This window comes from Cnephaeus nilssonii (assembly GCF_951640355.1).
Source record: "Cnephaeus nilssonii genome assembly, chromosome: 12".
Taxonomy (NCBI): Eukaryota; Metazoa; Chordata; class Mammalia; order Chiroptera; family Vespertilionidae; genus Cnephaeus; species Cnephaeus nilssonii.
In genome coordinates this window covers 39,536,383-39,559,102 of record NC_137083.1, presented here as the reverse complement: position 1 = coordinate 39,559,102, position 22,720 = coordinate 39,536,383, and the positions used below count along the sequence as shown (strand labels likewise).

Below are 22,720 nucleotides of genomic sequence, written 5' to 3'. Positions count from 1 at the left end.
ATAATTTTATATGTTTCAGATTGTAAAGCTCCTCCAGGGCAAGCAGGATAGGCTGTTTCATGAATCAGTTAACATTTATACCAGCCTATGAAAGTATAAAAATAATGAGCATGTTAAAAATTAATTACAGTTGTAAATTGATTTTCTTTTGTTGGCAGAAAGAACGTAGTGTATTAGCCTGGGAACAGGTTCACACTGTTTTAACATTAAGCACTTCCAGCTGAAGCTTGTTAGTGACTGCCTCTCAGATTAAGGGGAAAAAATCCTCACCATGGTACATGAACTCCTATTGTTAGGACATAAATAATCAGCTCATCCCCCACATGGATGAGAACAAAGAACATAATAGTACACAGAACAAAGATTAAGCAAATATTGCCCAACCCCATTTAAGAGGTAAATTAAAAAATATTCTATGTACAAAGAGGTTTTCATTTTTTCTTTGTGAATGCATCAGTCATGCCTTAGGAGCTAGTCAGGGGAAAATACTTTGGCTTTGAATTAGATTGATTATTTTAAGTTAAAGAAAATGAAATCTTTTAGTTAGTGTCAATATGCTGCTAATGTTGAAAGCTAGGGAAATACCATTCTCTTGATAAGATGCTTCAGATTTTGTGGAGTTTATTTTCAAACCAAGAACTAAAAACTAGAATTTCTATTTTGAGGGAAAACGCCAGTGGAAGCATAACTACACGTTAGAGGTGAAGTCACTGACTTTTAGTACAGCTTTTAAAAAGCACAAAAAAACTTCATTTGGATTTTCCTAGCACAGACTCTAAATCCAGACTTTGAAAAAGAAAATCTACACTCTAGGCTACTTTTTTTTTCATTTGAGTTTCATTCATTTGAATTTGAACTTGGCACAGTAGACAAGAAAGCAGCTGTGAAAAAGAGTATATATGCCCCTAAAATCTGAAAATTATTGGCAAAAGATTATATCTTCATAGGTAACAGAAACCAAGAAGGGCAGTAGTAATTTTTCCACAAAGTCTTACATTTATTTAAATAATTAAAATTATTCCAGTGTTTTAGGAATGACCTAAAGCAGTGTTTTTGCTTTTTAAATTGTTAATGTTTATCCTCAGTTTATTTAACTATTAATACATTTTGTGTGATTTATTGTCATGAATTTTTTTGCAGGTGACCTTTAATCTACAAATGCATGAGAAGTTTTGCATTGGGAGACCATTTTCAGTGTTGTCTAATTTCAGATTTTAAAAAAATCATGCCTTTGCCCCCCACCTCGAATTATTTATCTCTTAAAAGTTAAACCTTAAAAACAGTAATTTTATGTGTAATATATAACCTGATTTATGAAGTTAATCTTTAGGTTAATAAATTCCACATTAATATTTTACTTTGGTGACATCAGACTCATCACATCTGATAATTTTGTTCATAGGATTGTCCCTGGGCAGGACATTTGCCTATATTGTGATACTTCTTTATCCTTTTTGCTGCCATTTTATTTAATTTTTTTCTCTGTCTTCTGTGCTGCTGGATTTCTTACCTCCAGCATATTCATGATACACCCTTTTAATGTAGAATGCTTCCAGAATTGTCATTTTACTCACTTCTTCCATAAAGCTTTCTTTAGTCCAGTGGTTCTCAACCTTCCTAATGCCGCGACCCTTTAATACAGTTCCTCATGTTGTGGTGACCCCCAACCATAAAATTATTTTCGTTGCTACTTCATAACTGTAATTTTGCTACTGTTATGAATCGTAATGTAAATATCTGTGTTTTCCGATGGTCTTAGGCGACCCTGCTAGCGGTTCTCGACTCACAAGTTGAGAGCCACTGCTGTAGAGCCTAAGAGACCATCGGAAAACACAGATATTTACATTACGATTCATAACAGTAGCAAAATTACAGTTATGAAGTAGCAACGAAAATAATTTTATGGTTGGGGGTCACCACAACATGAGGAACTGTATTAAAGGGTCGCGGCATTAGGAAGGTTGAGAACCACTGCTTTAGTCTGTCCCAACAAAGTTACCTCTTCCTTGAGTGCTGCAGCTCCCTGTTTGGGGTATTGTGAGGAATATGGGCTTTGTTTTCAAATTGTATTTAAATCCAGAGCTGCTGTTAGCTCAGTGACCCTGAATATTTACTAACCTCTCAGAAGTTGTTGCATCATCTGGAAAAAAGAGGTTTATTTATAGTACCTAAGTTAGGCAGGGTTGTTATGAGGACTGAAGAAATTACAGGTGATGCTTGAACAATGCAGGGGTTAGGAGCATGGATCCTCACACAAATACAACCCCAAGCCCCCCAATCAAAACGCATGTAACTTGACTCCTCAAAACTTAGCTACTAATGGCCTACTGTTGACTGGAAGCCTTACTGATACCATAAACAGATGATTACCACGTTTTGTGTGCTGTATGCGTTATATACTGTATTACAAGAAAGTAAGCTAGAGAAAAGAAAATGTTTAGAAAATCATAGTACGTATTTATTGAAAAGGATTTGCATATAAGTGGACCTGCGCAATTCAAGCCCATGTTCTAGGGTCAACTAACATGCCTACTAGCATATAGGGATCTATCAACGCCTGTATGTGCTCTATAGAGCCTGGATTCAATAATAAGTTCCAATCTCTATACCACTAATGTAACATATCACTGATATTAACTTGTTCCCATAGCTCTTTACTCTCTCTCTCAAATTTTGTCCATATACTCTGCTAGATCCTGAGGGAAGGAGTGAATACTAGATTACATGTGTCATGCTCCTGAATTTTGAAGGGCAGTAGAAGAAAAGATAAAAGCACTGACTAAAGTCTTTATTCCAAGAGTTAATTGTCTTGGCAGACCACCTTTGATACTCATCACCACCCAAAATGAGGCATTATTTTGGCTAAAGATTTTTTAATATGTTAAACATTCTAAAGGTTAAGTCTTTAATTTAAAATTTGTTGTTACAAATGCAAAATGTTTTCTTGTAGATTTCTAATGTGAATGTGCTATATTTTTCATTGGGACTTTTGGATTAAATAATTTTGAAGCATCTGTTTAAGTATGCCTCAACCTATTTATTTGGGGTGACTGACTAGGGACTGATAATGTCATTCATTCTTTTATGATGTGTGTTTTCTCATCTGTAAAATGAGGCATTGATTTTCAGTCCTTGTAGGCTAGCTCTGAATTTTATTTTGTAATAATTTTTACATTGGAACATTTTAGTTTTTAATAAATGAGTGCAGTTTGTTTTTATAGCCCATAAAGAAAAATAAAACTTTCACCATTTAAAAATAAAAAGGAGAATTTGGGAAAATGTAAAACACTTAGGTTATCTATATATATAAAAGGCTAAGCAATCGGGACGCTAGAATGACCAGAACAACCGGTCGCTATGACGTGCACTGACCACCATGGGGCAGACACTCAACACAGGAGCTGCCCCCTGGTGGTCAGTGTGCTCCAACAGACAACCTCCCACGGCCTGCCAACCTCCTGATCCCTGCCCCAGCCAGCAGGCCCCGGCCAGCAGCCGGCAGCTGGCAGGAAGGCCCCAGCTGGCAGCCGAATGGCCCAGATCAGCCCTGATCACTGGCCAGGCCTAGGGACCGCACCTGTGCATGAATTTCGTGCACCGGACCTCTAGTATTTATATAATAGTTTTGCTATAATTCTATCCTATTCTAGAGAGGTAATAAGCTGTATAAGGCACATGTTTGTAGCAACCTTTTGGACTCAACATGAAAACAGCAGCTACAAATCCCTCTTGTAGCTGAACCATAAGTCAGAAGTAAATCGTCTGATTTTTCAATAAGAAAATCTGTAAAATCTGTAAACTTTTAAAAACCCATATCACCTCACCCCAGTAATATATCAATATGAAATAATTAATTCTCTAATAATAGTTATCTAATTTGCCTGCTTTAAGCACTATTTTATCAAGTACTTTCTTTAAAATTCCTGTAAATAAGGGTAAAAAATGTTTTTATTTCTACAAGTAGATTTTTGTAACTTTATAGGTACTTCAACATTTTGAGATAAAATTTATTCTGGCAGTTTATAAGGTCTTTCTGAAAGTGCTGTTTATTTTATCAGTTTATGTTTTTATTGAGGTATAATTGACATAGCATTGTTAGTTTCAAGTGTGTAACATAATGATTCCATATTTTTTATATTGTGAAATGATCATTTCTGTAAGTCTAGTTAACATCCATAACCATATATAGTTACAAATTTTTTCTTGTGTATTTATTTTTTAATTAAACATTTTTGGAGGTCGTTGTAAATTCATATGCAATTTTAAGAAATAATATGGGCTATCTCTTACTATGTGCCCTTTACTCAGTTTTCCCCAATAGTAACATCTTGCAAAACTGTAGTACAATATCACAACCAGGAAATCGGTGTTTATACAATCCATAGATCTTATTCAGATTTCCCACTTTTACATGTATTCATTTGTATATATGTTTGTGCGTATTTGGTATGTGAAATTTTAGTCCATGTGTAAGTTTGTATATTTTCCACCGGTCATGATACAGACCAGTGCCATCATCTTAAGGACCCCTTCTTTGAAAACCATTCTTTGAAAACTATTCGTGTTCAGTCCAGGGGAAGAATAAACTTACCCAGATAGCTTTCTTTTCTGGATTGGGGATTTGGAGGATACAGAGTCCAGGTTATCTTCTGCTGTTGGGTGGGGAGTCAGAATATTCCTTGCCCCTATATCGTTCATCCAGTTTTGCATCCCTGTGCAGTCTACCTTCCTATTTTTACCTTGTGCAGTCCTCCTTTGATTGTCTCTTATGTTAGTTGCAGGGTTTATAGTTGTCCTTAGCAGGGAAAACAATAAATATGAATCTATGTCATGTTGTCTGGAGAAAAAGTTCTCCTGTGTTTTTTTATTCTTTCTAAACATTCTGTTTAGGGTTATTATTAGCATTTGTTTATGAAATTTCTTCCAGGGTAATTCAAAGCTCAATTGCATGAGAAGCCTTCTGTAACTTAGTGCCAAAAAAGATTTCAGCATATTCAAGTATATTTTGCCATTATTTAGAGAGCTTTTCTCCAACAAAATTGTTAATCTAAGACATTAATTTTATGGCTATAAAATATTTCAATTTAGTATGTATAAGCCGTGGACACAGACAATAGTATGATGAAGGTCTGGGGAGGTGGTGGGAGCAGAGTGGAGGGAGGTTAATGGGGGGAAAAGGAGACATCTGTAATACTTGAAACAATAAAGATAAACTTAAAAATATATATTTCAATTTATTCTTTGCTGAAACTAGAGCCTTACTCTAATTCACTTTCTGCATTTAGGATCCTAACAACAGGAATGGCTACTGCAGCAGATGGGAAAGACTGTGGTCCCATCTCCACATTATACATACACATGCATGTATACAAAACCGAGACACCCCTATGAATCTGGGCCATGAATACTTTCACTGACTAAGACTTCTGTCATATGCCCACTGACCATATCAAGCTATTTAGGTACTAATGCCAGTGTAGAGATAGGACTTCATCATATTGTCATGAATGTTTAAATTTGGGCAAGGAAATAAATCAGTATTTTCTGTGATCTTATTCATCTTTGAATGCACAGTACCTAGAGCAAGTCCTCAAGAGTTTAATGAATATGCAATTGCAAAAAAAATAATTTTAAGACTAGAATAATGGAGAAGGTGGATATTCTTGAACTTCTACATGCATAGAAATAATTTTCCCAAAGTTGTATATATTTTTCAAGAACTTCTTATTTAGGTATAAATTAATATGTCAGATTCACAGTGTTGGCCCATAAGTTAATCTTCGTACTTGATTATTTTTTCAGTTTTACTCTAGCAATATTTTAATAAACTGGCAGAGTATTTTTAAATTGTTGGTACATTGTACAGTGCATTATGGAATGTTCTTCTAAACTTTGTATGTTGTTTTTGTGTTCATATGGTAAAGTCAAGGAATAACAAATCTCTGAAATTGTTTTTTTTTAAATATATTTAATTGATTTTTTACAGAGAGGAAGGGTTAGGGATAGAGAGCTAGAAACATCGATGAGAGAGAAACATCAACCAGCTGCCTCCTGCACACCCCCTACCGGGGATGTGCCCGCAACCAATGTACATGCCCTTAACCGGAATCGAACCTGGGACCTTTTAGTCCGCAGACCGACGCTCTATCCACTGAGCCAAACCGGTTTCGGCCGAAATTGTTATTTTTTAATGTGAAAAATCACATCCTTATTTAATTATTGGCTTAAATTTTTTTGTATTAGCTTTTCCTAGATCAGATCCCTTCCCCCCAAATTGAGCAATTATCTTAATATTTTGGAAATGCTTTTTGACTGCTACATCTTAAAATGATACTGTATTTTTTGCACAATTTACATGATTAATATATCCATGAAATCCTGGCATAACTGAGTGACTTTAAGGGACTCTCTGGTTTAACTTACTGCCTTTGGAAATTTGTTGTAAATAATGTGGTAAAAGTAATATAATACTGTAAGGTATCTGAAAATATTCTTGAAATTTTAACTCAATTAAGGGCAGATTTTGTGTTTATGAAAAGTAATTTAGTATATTATTCAAGTTAAAGAATTGATCAAATATATGAGGATATTTGAAGCACAGGAAAGTATAAGTTATAATTATATTATAAAGGAATGCCACTGGCAAAGTAAAAGGTAATCAGTGGTTTCTTTTATATTAAAAGAAAAAGAACTAAAGAAACGTGCCATTAATGATAAAGGGAGCCCTACCTGGTTTGGCTCAGTGGATAGAGCGTTGGCCTGTTGACTGAAAAGTCCTAGGTTCCATTCCGGTCAAGGGCACATGCCTGGGTTGTGGGCTCGACAACCAATAGGGGGTGTGCAGGAGGCAGCCGATCAATGGTTCTTTCTCATCATTGATGTTTCTCTCTCTCTTTCCCTCTCCCTTCCTCTGAAATCAATAAAAAATATATTTAAAAAATAATAATAAAGGGAGATTAATGTATGAATTTCAAATGACTATTACTAACCTACTTTATTTAGCAAATGGATTGAAGTTAATGAATATATTTTGCCATAGTAGACTATTAACTCTTTTCTGTATCTCTCACTTGTTACTTCAAGCCTACTTTTATCATGATTCCTACCTGTTTCTAAATTGGGAGGGATATGAGGTTGTCTTGACTTTCAGCAATACTTACTTTCCCCCAAAGACTCCAGTACCCCTTGGCTCCCCATCCTGTTCTGTCTCATCCCTTCATTCTAAAGGTCTCAAGCAACTCATTTTGTAAGAGAGATGATCTCAGGGCCTTTCTTTAAACCTCTTTTAAAATCTGTTTTAATATATCTTCATTTTTCTTTTTGTTACTATTTGATGTGTCTTATTCTGTCCTTTGACTTTTAACCTTCTTACAGTCTTCTGTTCTAGATGTATCTCTTCTAAGCAGTATATAGTTGGGTTTATTTTTTCAATCAGTCTATCTTTTTCTTTTATTTGTAGTATTTAGTTAGTTTACTTATAATTACTATTGTAATTTTGTTTATATTATCTTGTTTTATATTTTTTATTTGTTCTACCTGTTTTAATTTCTTCGGATTGATAATTTTTATAATTTAGTTTTTCCCCACTCTACTAATTTAGATGTACATACTCTTGTTTCTATTCTCTTATTTGCTATGCAAAAATTTATAATATAAATGCACATTCATACTTGAATTACCAAAGTTGAAAGTTAATGAATACTTCTATTTTTCTCTCAAATGCCACAGGACCTTAGAACATTTCTATTTTATTTTCTCCACTTCCAATTTATGTATTACTGGTATTGTGTATTTATCCTGTTTTTATTTATCTTTTTAGAGACAGAGGAAGGGAGAGGTATTGAGAGAAAGAGACATAGATGAGAGAGAAACATCATAGATCGGCTGCCTCTTGCACACCCTTTACTGGGGATCAAGCCCAAAACCTGGGCATGCACCCTGACCGGTAGTTAAACCAGTGACCTCTTGGTTACTGGGATGACACTCAGCCACTGAGCCATATTGGCCAGCCTATCCTATTTTTAAACCCATAATACATTATTATTATTAGCTATACAGGAAAATTTTTTAGATATACCATCATATATACTACTTTATTTATTCTTCATTCCTTACATTTCAGACCTTCTAAGTAGGATCTCTTTCTCTTGAAGGTACAGTTTAGGAATTTCCTAGAGTAGGGATCTTGTTATAGCAAACCTTTGGTTGTTTTTAGTTTGGGGTAATCCTTCTGGTGTTTTCCTGACTATTTAATTGGTGATCAGTTTTTAAAGCAAGACTAAGCCCAGGTCGGAAGGATGTATTTCTTATTGCTTGTCTAACCAGCTACCCAACTCTGAAAAAGGTCCACATCTACATTTTAACTTGATTCTCAAGGGAGTGTACATTTGATATTCTGAGGTAATTCTTAAGTAGAGAGAAGGAATGTGATTTATTTGTAGTTTTTTAAAGGTTAGCAGTTGTATATGACTCATTAATGGAACAAAGCTGTCTCATGGATTCCTTAGTGACTGACTGTTAGTTTGACTAACTAGGACATTAAGCATATCTGCAAATTTGTGTATACTAGTGTACATTTCAAAGTAGTAACATTCTTTGTACATATTCTTATGAATTCAGTTATATATTTTTATCATAGGAACTATAAAATGTTTTAGAAATAAAGACATGATGTACTCATTGCTACATTTTCTCATAAAAATGCTTTCTTACATTTAGATTACCTCTCTAGTGACCTTGCAGCTATTAACCCTGGTTGGCCATGATGACCAGCTTGATGGACCAAAATACAAATGCACAGTATCTCTAGACTTCATCAGAGCTATCGCTAGGTAAGCATAGAGTAATTGTGAACATAAAATGTCTTGAATTATGTAAATTATATACTAAATATAAAGATTAATGTAATGTCATTAGTCATTTAAGCAAGGAAAGATTATTTAAGTACCACGAATGAATAAGTTTCACTGTAAAATGAACCCTCTCATCAAATTTACAAATAGCATAAAATTGGGAGAATTAGCTCATATGTTGGATGGCAAAAATTAAGATTCTGAAAGACAACAGAATGGAAAAATGGTCCCATAGTAGCAAGGTCATATTTAACGACAGTTAACTACAAAAAAACTGTCCTACGTAATAAAACCAGGTGGGAGAGATTTGACTTAAGTTCTGGGTATTTGAGCTGACTACATGGTTTTAAAAATCCTGGTGTCTCATTTAAGGGGTGTAATAGGTTTGTCTACTATGGTGTTGCCTTAGGCAGGCCAAATCTGGTGTTCTGTGCTTAGAGTTTTAAGAGGGGCATTAAAAAATGGGTATATGCTGAGGAGAAGGCAGGAGGACAGTGGTAGAATGAGGAGAACCATGTCTGACTGAGGGACAGGGTGTGAGAAAAAACCTTATGAAGGATATGGTAGCCATCTCAAGTATTTCAGGGGTTGTCATGTACAAAATGGATGGAACTAATTCTGAGTAATCATAGAGCATTAGAAATTCTAGGAAAGAACTGTTTGTCGAAATGAGAGCTCTCTAAAAATGTAACGTGTTCTCACAAAGAGGTGTATTTGCTGTTAAGGAAAATGTTCCAGCCATTTTATATGAGTAAATTACTTCATCTCGTGGTTGCAGCTGGATAACAATCTGTTGGGACTTGTAGTAGAAGGGGTAATGTGAATGTAGACTGGAATGTGGCAAAAGATAATCCATAAAACAGTGCTTCCCAGCCTTTTTGAACATGACAATTTTATTTTAATATTCTTCTAAAATTAATCATGAGAGTATGTACATTTATTTCAAATTAATAACACATAGACATGAAACATTATCTATTCAGGCTAAAAACAGTGCTTGGCATTATGAATTTGCAGATCTCTAATGAATTGAAGTTCTAAAGTGTACAGGTTAGCAGCCTGTACTCTGAAATCTCTTCTGAATTAAAAGATCTGTGATTATATGATGCAGGTATTTGAGATATTTTGGCATGTAAACTCTAAAACATAAAATAAGGTTTTTGAAATGTGTTGTTACAATAAAATTGGGCAAATTTTTACACAGAAGAAATTGAGCAAAATATTTTTTGACTGTATTCAGTATGACCATAAGGCAATAACTTTGTTTTTCCAAACAATATTAATAATTCTATATCTAAGAGCCTACATCAAAGGCATAACTTTTTAATGAAGCACCTTTATTTCAGCAATTTTGTCATTGCTTTAAATGTGTTGAGTCGTGCCCCAGCATAATTATGAACAGGGCAGAGGTTTGTGAATGCTCAGTATGGAGAATATACAGTGAACCAAACTGAATTGGTCATTAATTAATCCACAATATCAGTGATGTTAGACCCATCCAGAGAAATGCACTTCCATTTACCACTTCAGAAGGGAGCAGGGAATGTAGACCTGTAATTTTGCCCCAGACCTTGGCAACTCTGTGATTTGCTTTGTTAACTTTGTTTTCTTATTCTTCCTCACTTTCTATGGACAGTGTCCAAAGAGTAACTACCTCTGTCTTTCCACATCGGCACCCTTCCACGCTCCTAACCTTCTGCCATAATGAAAACCTGATTATTACCTGGGGATGTTCCTTCCCCCAGGGTTTTCTGTAGTGGTAGCTACTTATTTCTCAAACCCCAACCAGGGCTGCAGGGGTTCAGTAGCATCATTTTTCCTTGTTGCCACTTCCAGATTGTTACTAACCTCAAATGCTTATAAAAATGTGGGCTTTTTTGAGACTCATATAATCTGACTCTATTTCCCTCTTCTCCTATGGTTGATTATTATCAACAACCTCCCAACCATTCCACCTCATGTACTGAAGACTGGAGCACATGGTTCACAGACTTCTTTTCAACCTAGATTCTTGACTCTGTTCAGACCACAGATCCTAACATCTGTATTCACTCAGTTCAAATTCACTGTGTTTCACAGAAGAAATTAAGACCAGAAGTTGAGAACTCCTTCAACTGCCTGAATTGGTGCAAATCTTCTTTCCTTTTTCAGCAGGGTGGGTCCCTCTTCCTTCAATTCTGAATGATAGCTTTGCTGGGTAGAGTAATCTTGGTTGTAGGTTCTTGCTATTCACCACTTTGAATATTTCTTGCCACTCCCGTCTGGCCTGCATAGTTTCTATTGAGAAATCAGCTGACAATCGTATGGGTGCTCCCTTGTAGGTAATTAACTGTTTTTCTCTTGCTGCTTTTAATATTCTCTCTTTGTCTTTTGCTCTTGGCATTTTAATTATGATGTGTCTTGGTGTGGTCCTCTTTGGATTCCTTTTGTTTGGGGTTCTGTGCGTTTCCTGGACTTGTAGGTCTATTTCTTTCACCAGGTGGGGGAAGTTTTCAGTCATTATTTCTTCAAATAGGTTTTCAGTATCTTGCTCTCTCTCTTCTTCTGGCACCCCCATAATTTTGATGTTGGTACGCTTGAAGTTGTCCCAGAGGCTCCTTACACTATCTTCAAATTTTTGGATTCTTTTTGCTTTTTGCTTTTCTGGTTGAGTGTTTTTTGCTTCTTTGTATTTCAAATCTTTGCCTTGATTCTTGCGTTCCTCTAGTCTGCTGTTAGATCTCTGTATAATATTTTTTATTTCAGTCATTTTATGCTTAATTTCTAGTTGGTCCTTTTTCATATCCTCGAGGGTCTCGCTAAATTGATCGGCCTTTTCTAGGAAATTCTTGAAAAATCCTATAACCGTGATTTTGGACTCTATATCCAGTAGTTTGCTTTCCTCCATTTCTTTAGTTTGTGATCTGTTTCTTTGTCTCCGCATTTTCGCTGCTTCCCTGAGTTGGTAGAGTAGCTTTGTGTGCTAGGTGTCCTCTATTGCCCAGTGGCTCAGCCTCCCCAGTTACCTGAGGTGGACACTCTTGGTACACCCCTTTGTGGACTGTGTGTACAGCCTTGTTGTAGTTAAGTTGGTATCACTGGGAGGAATTGACCTCCAGGCTAATTGGCTGTGAGGATCAGCTGTGTCTATGCCGGGAGAACTTCTGTGCTGGAGACAGCCTTATGAGACAAGACTTGCAAAATTGCAAAAGCCTCTGTGCTCAGCTTGGATGGGGCAGAGTCTCAGAGCTGAGCAGACAGCAATGGCTTCCCATCAACCCTGCCCTATGAGGCCCCTGGGTCTCAGTGTCCCTTGGTAATCGCTGCAAGCACCTCTGAGAGAAAGCCACCCTCAAGTTTCGCCTGCTGCCAGACAGTCCAGTTTCTCCCCCAATGAATCTGGATTCCCAGATTCTCACCCGGAACTGGAGTTCAGCGCAGTCGGGAGCTTCTGTTTCCCTCCTACTTTAGAAAGCCAGCGGCACACTCAGCAGTCAGTCCTCTCTGCGCGCACTTGCGCGCGCACCTCCAGACCTCTGCCTTTCGCGACTCCCCTGAGTTTCCGTGTACTCCTCTCTTTTCCTGACAGTCCAGACTCCCCCGTATGAGTCTGGGTTCCCAGGGTCTTGCCCGGAACTGGGGTTCAGTGCAGTCGGGAGCTTCCGTCTCCCTCCCGCTAGAGAAAGCCAGCCAGGCACTCAGCCGCCCGTCCTCTCCACGTGCTTGTCTTCGTACCTCAGCCTTTTGCAGCTCCTCTGAGTCTCCGTGTGCCCCTCTCTTTCCTTCTAGTTGTAGAATTTCCACTTAGCCAGCTTTCCTGTGGTTCTGGATGATGTCCGTTCTGTCTTTTAGCTGTAGTTTTGAAATTGTGCGAGGCAGCAGTTTAGGTGTTCACCTATGTCTCCATCTTGGTTTCTCTCCCCCGGGACACTTTTTATTCCTGAGGCTCTTTGTCCATTCTGGGGCATCTAACATTGTTGACTGCTTGCTCTCTTTTTCTTAAAACTGTCTTCTCTTACAGCCCATGGTTCCAGTCTCTTTATTCTTTGGCTGTTTTGTTTTTTGTTGTTTGTTTTCTTATTTTTTGTTTGTTTTATAAGGCACATTTGTTAGTTTATCCTATCCACCATACCTTTAAATGTGGCTGGTCCTTGACGCTTGGCTCTTTTTTCATATACTTTTTTCCTAGTCAGTTTTAGTATACTCATCTATAGTTTAATAATTCTCTAATTGTCAAGGCCAGACTTCTAATATTCCTTTCCTTTATTGGATGTTTCCCAGTTATATCAATACATTTCCAAAACTGAACTCAGAAATTCTAACCTCTACTTCCGCCTGCCAACAAAAACGTAATGATCCCATGTCCTTATTTCAGCGATCAGCACTGCAGTCTGCCATGTTGCACAGGCTGAAATCAGGGATTCTTGACATTGCTCTCTCTCACACTCTCCGTATCCAAGCATTAGTCCTGCTGAGCCTAGAAGTCCCACCTATTGATCTCAAAGTCATTCACTTTTACCACTTGAACTGTTATTCCTCTAGACCAAGCCACCATCACCTCTTCTCTAGTAACCTCTTAATTACTCTCCTATCTACTTTAATTTGTTGTCCACACTATAGCCAACATGACCTTATAAAAATGTAATGTCGCCCTGCTACTTAAGTCTTTAATAGTTTTACATAACTCTAAATAGGAATAAAAACAGAATCTTTGAAATAGCCTACAAGGGCCCAGTGATCTGGCCCTGACTTTGTGCCCTGCCATGTCTGGCACACACGTCTTCTCTCCTAGGTATTTGTACTTCAACCTGTCTGGCTTATTCAGTTCTTCATATTCACTTTGTGATCCCCATCTTTACATATATGTGGCAAAGATGAGAATCCAACTCCTCCTCTCCGTTAGCTAATGGCTGAAGAAGCCTCAAGTATACTATGACAACCATCCAACCTCCAGCCCCCCACAGTCATACAGCTCCCATTGTCATGTTCTAATAATTATAATTTTAACTAATTAACTTAATAATTAGAATTCATCTTTCTTCAGTATAAGTACACGAAGCTCAAGCAGAGACTGTGTTTGTGTCAATCCCCACTTTATTTCAAACCCAGCACAATGCTTTAAACTTAGTATATGCTAAATATATAAATTTTGCATGTTTTCCTATAATGATTAGCAATAAAACTTCATATGAAAGGGGACCATTGTGGGCTTGTCTTTTGGGGCAGCAAGAAGGGAGCTAAAGAGGCAAAGTCTCATTCCATATTTGAGGCCTGGTGAAGAAAGGAGATCCCAAGTATAGTTACCGGAAGAGAGGTAGGTAGGCCTATATCCAGACACCTGTGGCAGAGAACCAACAATTAGATCACAGGACACAACCTAAATGTCCAAAATAAGGGAATGGATCAGTAATTTATTGTAAATTCTTACTTAAAGAAACACTATGTAGTTATTAAAAATCATACTTTTCAAGGATAAGAACATGGAGTTAAATGGTTAAATATGAGCTTAAGTGGATAAAGCAGTTATTTATAAAGTATATACAAGGAAAACCTAAGGGAACAAAATGATGGTCAAAATTGTCAGTTGCTGCCAAGAAATAAAGTGGAGTCTATCCAATTTAACGATACAGCAGTCATTTGTATCTTTATTAGGGACACTTTCAGAAATACAGTGGGTGGATGTCAGATTATAGTGTATTTAAATAGTACTTATAAGAAAGTAGAAGCAGCAGATAGAGAGAATGTCTTTATTTAACATTTATTGTGTTATTATAATCATTGTGCTAGGCTTTGGGGATATGGCAACAAGTATAACAGATCTCTGTTCTGTCCCCGTGAGCCTGTAATCTAGAATGTTTTGCCATAAAGAGGAAGAGATAGGATTATTACCTATTAAAGGTATGTGAGAGGGTCATTATTTTTTTAAAGATTTGAGCATATTTAGGTGGTGATCGGAAAGGACTGCTAGGGAAGCAAAGTTAATAATACACATCAGAGAGAGATTAATTTAAAGCATCATAAAGTCCTTGCAATGGTATATAAGCATGGGGTTTAGGAAGAAATAGCCTTAGCTGAGGAGGAGAATCCTTTTGCATTAAAACAAGAGGAAAAGTGTATTCAGATAGAGTTGAGTGTCGAGCTGAAGTTGAGGGAATTCTGATCTGAGGTTCCTATTTTACCTGTAAAGGAAGGGGGACAATTCAGACTAAATCCAGAAGTGGTAGCAGTTTGAGAGGAATATAGATATTTTGAATAGCTGCTGTGGGGAAGGGAAAGAAAGTGCTGACAAGGAAAGCAACTTGCTGAGAGTGTTGAGGCCCCAGTTGAGGTTCCTGACCTTGAATTTACAGTGTCAGCGATCTGTGAAACTTGTGATCTCCAACAGCATTCCAGAAATATGCTGGGTACTGGGACAGCAAAAGAATATAATTGAAATCACATAAGATTGGGGTTTTGCCAGGTGAATTGAGTGAGTGCTAGCTAGTGAACACTTGAAGTGTCAAACAGTGGAGTCTAAGCTAGGAGGGGGAGGGAGGAAGAAAGTAAAGCTAGTAGAGGGCTAAGTGCCTGGCACATAGATACTCAGTAAGTATTTGTTGATCAGAAGAAAATAAAGGGGTTTATGAACTGGTTATCTGATAGGTGTTCCAGATAGCTTAAAGGAAGAGTTTGGAGATCAGAGGGTAGAACATACAAATTTGTTTTTAGAGAAGAACATCTCAGTTTGATCATGGATCATAGAAGACCACTGAAGGTTAAAAAAGACAAGTGTGCAGTGAAGTCACTCAGGCTCATGTAGATCTTGGGATGGAAAGGTAGTCTAAACTGGATGCTACATTATTCAGTGAGTAAGAATGGTGATAAAGGGGCTAGAGGATGGTGAATGGAATGGTCTAAGTCTCAGAGGACCAGAGCTTTTTTGCACAAGGTCTTAACCCCACCTGACAGGACTACCTAGGGTACAGGAGAGAGTCTAAACCTCATTGGGAAGAGCTAAAGAAAAGGGTTGCTTCCCAAAGTTTAACTAGCCCAGAAGAGGAAAAAAAATATTCATGGAAGAGACAGAGGTCATAGAGAACTTTATTGACCAAGGAACAGTGGAAAGATTTGGACAGAGAAGCAATAGGAGACTGGTCCTAGAAAGGGAGCCCAGGATACAGAAGAAGCTTATTAAATATTGTTTTTGGACTGTTCCTAATATTAATGGTAGTTCTAGGTTTCCAGTTTGTTTTTCTTCCATAGTCAGTGTGAAGGCACTACCGGATAACTTAAGATTACAAATTGAAGTTGTACAGTTGCAAATTGTCAGAAGAACCAAACTAGAAAAGAATTAAACTGCACACCAAAGTAAAAGGAAATAAAACAGCACCCCATGAGAAAGAAGTATTTTGGTGTTATAAAAGAATCCACAAAATGAAATGAAAGGATAAAGGCTAAATTAAACTCATAGCTATATACCATGTAATTAACTTGTATTAAAATATTGCAAATTCTGATTTAAGAATTACTCCTGGGCAAATTGTCACCAACACTGTTTGTGTTTATCCTATTTCCTTTTAGATGCTTACTTTAGAAAATAATTAATTTGGATTCTATGAAAGAATCTCCTGTCTATATAAAAATTATCCCCAAAACTTAAAAATGTCTTTATATGAATCTAACTAGTGGCCCAGTGCATGGATTCATGCACATTGAAAGGAAATGAATTAGAAGAAATAACAACATGATATAACAACAACAAAACAAGATATAAAAACAACAAAACATGACATACAAATAACACTGATAAAAACAATGACTGATAAACTGATTGAACTTATTCTAATATCTCCCTGTATACCACATTAAGAGTAACAACATTTTCAGAGTGCTTAACTAATTTCCCTTGTGATGGAGAATTTACAACTTTAACTTTAACATCACATGCTCTTTGAACTTGAAAGAAAGCAATGTATAACTGACCATGTCTGAAAAGGGGTTCAGGTAGGAATATTCCTACTCTGTCTAGATTGGCACCAGCAAGAGCTTTATATGTATCATGCATGTGTGAGTCAATGTTTATTTTTAAATTGCCAGTGCGCATCATATGTACTGTCCGGTTGGGTTAGTCAGTTGGATGGTCGGATGAACGGATGGTCAGTCCCTTAGCCTTTTATATATAGAGATATGCATCTGAAACCATGAAAAATGAGAGAAAGTACTTGCAGAGTACATAACTCCCTTTGTAAGTTAAACTTTCTTTAGGTCAGCTGGTGGGGGTCTGTGGTTGAGCGGTGACCTTCAACAGCACGTTCCAGGGTTATGGGCTCAATCCCCAGTAGAGGGCATGCAGGAGGCAGCTGATCAATGATTCTCATCATTGATGTTTCTATATCTCTCTCCCTCTCTCCCTCTCTCCCTTGCTCTCTGAAATCAATATAAATATACTTTAAAAAAGCAAAAAAACTTTCTTTAATGTGAATTGTTTGTCTCCAAGTCCTTAAAGCACAAAGTTATCTTTGGAATATGTTACATAATTTTTGATGTTGCCCTTGTGGCTATTCTGTCAAATTCTTCCATGTCTTAGAATAATATATTTGGGGATCAGTTGCCAAGTCATCTGTTTATATTGGGGGATGGTGGGACGATAGAGAAAGGTAGTCATACATGTTGAGCAGCAAACGTTTTTTAAGGGAATGATCTTACATATCCTTTTCCTGATTAATTTAGTTTTTAATAAAAAGTTTTTAACTGTATGATTCAGTTTGCTTGAATACTTCCCAGTGGCAAAGCAGAGTAGAGTATAATGCAGCTTTTATAAATGAATACATTTAAATGCTTAGTATTTTTAAATCAGTTCATTCGTTCTATTAAAAAAAATTTTATTGCACAACTGTGCTATAGTTAGACAAATAGATTACTAAGTAAAATAAGGAGTCCTACCAGTAACAAATATTTTAATTTGTTTTTTTTTTCTCTTCTAGTTTCAGTCCATTATACAAACAATTATCCTTAGCTGTCACAACATAGTACAATTCTCTGTTCTCCTTTCCCTCTTAATGTAGATATCTCTTCATATTGATCATTTTGTATGGCTATGTAATATTCTATCAAATGTCTTCTAATCCCATAGTATTGGAAGTTAAATTTTTTTAATCTTTAGCTTCTAAACTTTCTTTTTTACCCAATGCCAAAGAAAAATGACATTAAAACAGCATTAAGTTTACCTTATCACTTAAGGATTATAACCTTAAGATCTAGTCATTATGGGGAAAGGTGCCTGGAGAGAAGTACAAATTTTACTCCCCTTTTTACCTGTGGTTAAAAATAACTACTATGTTTTCTTCTAAGATCCTCTGAAACACATCTTTTCAACCAATACCATGTTTGTTTTGTTTTTAAGTGATTTGTTAGTGGTACCTTGTTGCTAGTAATTTTGACCAAGGTAGGGGTTGGAGGTGTTCTAGAACTGAATGAAAGAAAAATACATAAAACTAAAATAGCTTTTATGGTATATAACTATATCTTTTGTGGTTTTATGCCTGAGATAAGATTTAAAAATGTTTAGTACCTATTTTTAGTTGTTTTATTACTGAAATAATAAGATTGTTTTGGCAGTGTTTTTCTGCATTTGGAAAGGTTAAGTATTCTTCAGAGAGGCACAGTTGTAATAAGACAATTAAGGTATTTTTCAGTCCACCATTAGGTACCACAATATCCATAGAATCTCATTTCAGCTATTTTTAAATGTTTTTTTCATAAGCAGTATCTATACTTCCACATTCCAAATTTTAAAAAATATTTGATGTCAGTCATTTGCTTAGAAACATTTTTAGAAAGTATATTATAAAATGATAGACAAAAACATTAATTGGTGATGATTTAATAAATAAGAGCATGCAATTAGTGAATCTTTAGAAGGCTATTCTCACATGGATGATTATTTTTGTAGAATTGAATACTTTAAGGCTTTAATTTTATACTTATTGCTAGATCATTATATCTAATTATTTTGACCATTTATTCAAATAATAAACCTCTAAGTCTGAATATTTATAGTGAAGAATGAGTTTGGAGAAAGGAAAATAATTATATGTCTTTCTCTTCCTGCTATTTTATTCTGCCTGCTACCAGAGTACAAAAATATACATTCACATCGTCTGTTGTAGCGTATTCTTGGATCATACAGATTTAGTTACAATACACACACAGGTCAGCCAGTGTTAAAAGATTGAAAAGAATGAAAACTACAAATGAGGACAGATGAGCTATGCATTCTGTAATGATAAAACAGGTGTTTTGGAAGATAAACAGTATTCAAAAGCAAAGAAGATTTAAATACTTTTGCATCTCTAATTACTTTTTTCTGGTTATTAGACAAAAAGCAAATAGCTTTCAAATGAAATCTAAACTTTCTGTAGTATAATTGAAATGCAGAATGTTGAATAGTTCTAACTGCATTTCCTTTTATTAGAAAAACAAGTTTCATGAGAGGGAAAATAAACTTATTAAAGAAACTCTTTTCCTAGTTACATTTTGAAAAATCAATGTCAATTCTATCATGGTGCTTTTGACAGCATCATAGGATTATTCACTATCAGTTGTGAATTATTTTGCATGTGTTTCCCAGAATCATACATGTAAAGCTGAGCAGTCTGGGGGGTGAGGATGCTAACCTATTATCTGTTTTTGTTTATAGGACGGTGAACTTTGACATAATAAAATACTTGTATGATTTCTTGTGAAAACAAGCTTCAAAGCCATATGGACACTGTGACAATGACTAAGCCAAGCTGTGTTCATCCAACTACTTAGCTGGCCAGGGAGAGGAGTTCTTTGGCTCTACTGGATTTGTCCAGACAGGTGCTGGCCCAGCATGGAATCTGATGAAAATACTCTGATTGGTCTGGGTGGATGTGAGCAGAAGACTATTTACCAGGGGCCCTGGAGTATTTGGAAGCAATGTGTTAATTATAAACAGCAGGGTTTGAGCACAATCTGTTCTACTCTTAATGATGTTATCTTAACACTGAAATTGCCTGAAACCCATTTACTTAGGACTACATTTTGCTGTGAACCATCCCCTGCGCTTTGAAGGTGCCAGCAGCCCTTGTATATAAGCCCAGTCTTTCCACTTCCTCTCCACAGGAGCCTCTGCACTTGCTTGCCAGAGCAGATTTTCCTAAGGCCACTGTTTTAAAAGATCATAGTTGCAAAATATAATAAATAGAGGTGTGCTTTTTTAAAAAAAATCCAAGCTGGTACGTGCGTATCTTTCACCCTGCTTTTCTTAAAAGGCCAGGGTAGTTTGATCAGATCTAGGCCAACTTTCCATCTCTAAGCCTACTTTATCTAGGGTGCTTGTATGAGGTTTATCTGGTCATTCTTGCCATTAACCACCCAACCTAGCTTTTTAAATACTCGTGATAGTTTTCTTTTTTTAATCATTGAACTTTAAAGTTCCACAATAAATTTTTTTCCTGTTGGATCAATGAACATTAGGGCTGATTTTCTTGTCTGTTCGTATTTTTAAAGCAGCTTTCTGTTAGCATTTGAATAATTGAAAATTGTTTTGCGCAGATTTAAAGTGCTTAATTATAGAGCCTAGTTTAAATTTCAGTGGCATTTTACTCTCTCATTCCTTTCTTGAAGAAAAAGGCTCACAGTGAGCACTCCCGGATAGGAAGTCTTTTAAAAATGTAGTGGTTATCTGACACTTTCTGGATCAAAGAAAACAAGTGTTTGTCTACTTACATTTATTTATTTAGTGGTAATGAAGGGAAAAAACTGGACTTCCTTTGTTTCTCCCTACATAAGACAGCAAGGGTAGGCTTTCATGCCCAAAAGATGACATCCACAATGAGTGATAGAGCACTCACACCCTGAGTCTCTTGTTCCTCAGAAGATGGTTAAATTTTTTGTTCTACAAGATGTTTAGAGAAGCCAGAATCAGGGCAAAGCCATGTGCATTGCAAATGCAGGCTTAGGTTTCCTGCACATAGAAATCCATGTGTCATTAAAGTAGTGAGGAAAGAGTCAAGAAATAAAATGGAGTCATTATAGTCAAGCTGCTAAATTACTAAAGTGAAGTAGGTTGAAGCAAGAGAAAATGATTGTATCCTTGCTTTAGCCTGCGGACTTAAAATTTGAATTTTTTAGTAGTCTATCAATGTCTATATATATATCCTGTATGTAGATCATTCTCTGAAGAACTTAGGAAAGAATGTTCATGTGTCCAGACCACCTGACACCTGTTATTCAGATCACCTGACATCCATTATCCAGACCACCAGACAAAGATTACCATTTTGGACCAATCCAGAAGCTAAGAATGCAGGACTGATTTTTTTTTTTCTTTCTCAAGAATATACTTTTTACTGTTAAGAGCTCTCAATTTTTCTCTTTTCTTTGAAACACTCTTGATATCTTTATAATTTAACCCAGTTATTAATTAACTGGAAAGGAAGAGAGGGAAGGCTGAATATTATATGCATGCCCAGTAAATTCTAAAGGGGAGAGAGTGCTTGTCAGTCATACCTGGGAACAGAGCATTGGCAAGAGTAGGCATAGAGGCATGGCCACTGCAAGAGCAGGAAGATTTAATATTTAAACTCCTAAACAAAGAGGTTTCGTCTGGCTCTTGCTGCTGACGCCTGACTCCTGGCTTGCAGGGCTGTTAAAGCTCTGCACTCGCCCAATGGCCTACAGCCTTGTGGACCCCACATATCATGGACTGATGGACTGGAATTAGCCTAATGCTCTGCCAGACTCTCCACCATGGAAAGGAAACTCTGAACACTGGGTTTGTGTTTAGTTCTGCTGGATTCCCAGCTGCACCTCTTCCAGGACTGGATTAAGGTAAATGGGACTTTGGAAACCGTGGGATATAACTACATGCAAATAAAAATCATTTATTCTCCCGTGTGAGATTAAAAAAAATTTTTTTTCAAGGTACCATAAAAACCCGACCCCCTACACCCAGTGGGGAAAGGGATCCCCCACTTCCACTGATAACACTCTGGGTATTACCTGGTAGTGTTTCTGATTTGCAAACCCTTAAATAAAATTTTGCTATTTTTAATTTTAGCAAAGTCAGATTCATTTATTCTTGGTTGACAGTTTGGGTAGCTGATTCCTGGAAGAGCAATGCCATTGGGAAAGTGTTCAGCCCTCATAGTTTGCTATAAAGTGGTAGGTCTGCTGTGCAGGCTTTTTGGATAGGCTGGGACCAGTCTCCATTTCAAGGGAAGGACTAGAATATCAGGAGGGGGGAGGGGCAGAGATTGTCAAATAGGGAACTAGGGAGGACAGAAAGGCAGTTTCTTGTGACTTTCCATGGCTTTTCCTCACTGTTGGCCACCTGTCCACTGCCTAGCACGTTGCCTGTCCCTTATGCCCCACACTGAGCTACGCTGCAAAATACCTTGTAACCAGATTTTCTCTGCCCCTGACTAGGCCATCAATCAGAACTTTCCTGTTTTGTAATTCTAATGGCTGCTAAATAACTCACTAATTTGATTTATTTATTTAAATGAAGACTAACAGAGCATAATATGGATATTAGCATTTTACAAGGGTCATCTGCAAATTATTTCTCTATGGGAATTATGCTGGTTGGTGGGTCAGATATTTCCTTTAAGGGAGGAAGTTCTTAAATTATACTGGGCATCTATTCTACCTAGCTAAAAGTGATGTAGTAGAAGAAGAAGGTTACCAAGCTGTGGGTTTTTAGATTTTTTTGTATGCGGTTAATCCTTTTTAAAATGTCTTCTTTCAATTACCATGACCCAGGTATACATAGTGAGGTGGAGACATTACTTCCTCTTCCCTTTATTAGGTCAATTTCAATCCCTGAATTCACCGCTGAAGCAATTCCTTTTTAATAACTCGAGGGATTGTGAACCAAAAAA

The 22,720-nt window shown here is 36.6% G+C and overlaps 1 protein-coding gene across 2 annotated transcripts in view; it reads left to right on the top strand.

The window, feature by feature from the left end:
- ORC5 (origin recognition complex subunit 5) overlaps positions 1-22,720 on the top strand; it is a 245,706-nt gene that overhangs the window by 47,171 nt on the left and 175,815 nt on the right. Inside the window, exons 13-14 of one of the 2 annotated variants that reach the window (XM_079785898.1) lie at positions 8,719-8,831; positions 19,510-22,471. In XM_079785898.1, coding sequence (XP_079642024.1) covers positions 8,719-8,831; positions 19,510-19,555 — 159 coding nt within the window. In that variant the 3' untranslated portion in view covers positions 19,556-22,471. Of the gene's footprint in view, positions 1-8,718; positions 8,832-19,509; positions 22,472-22,720 lie in introns of those variants that run through there. The other variant, XR_013814283.1, reaches the window with a different exon arrangement.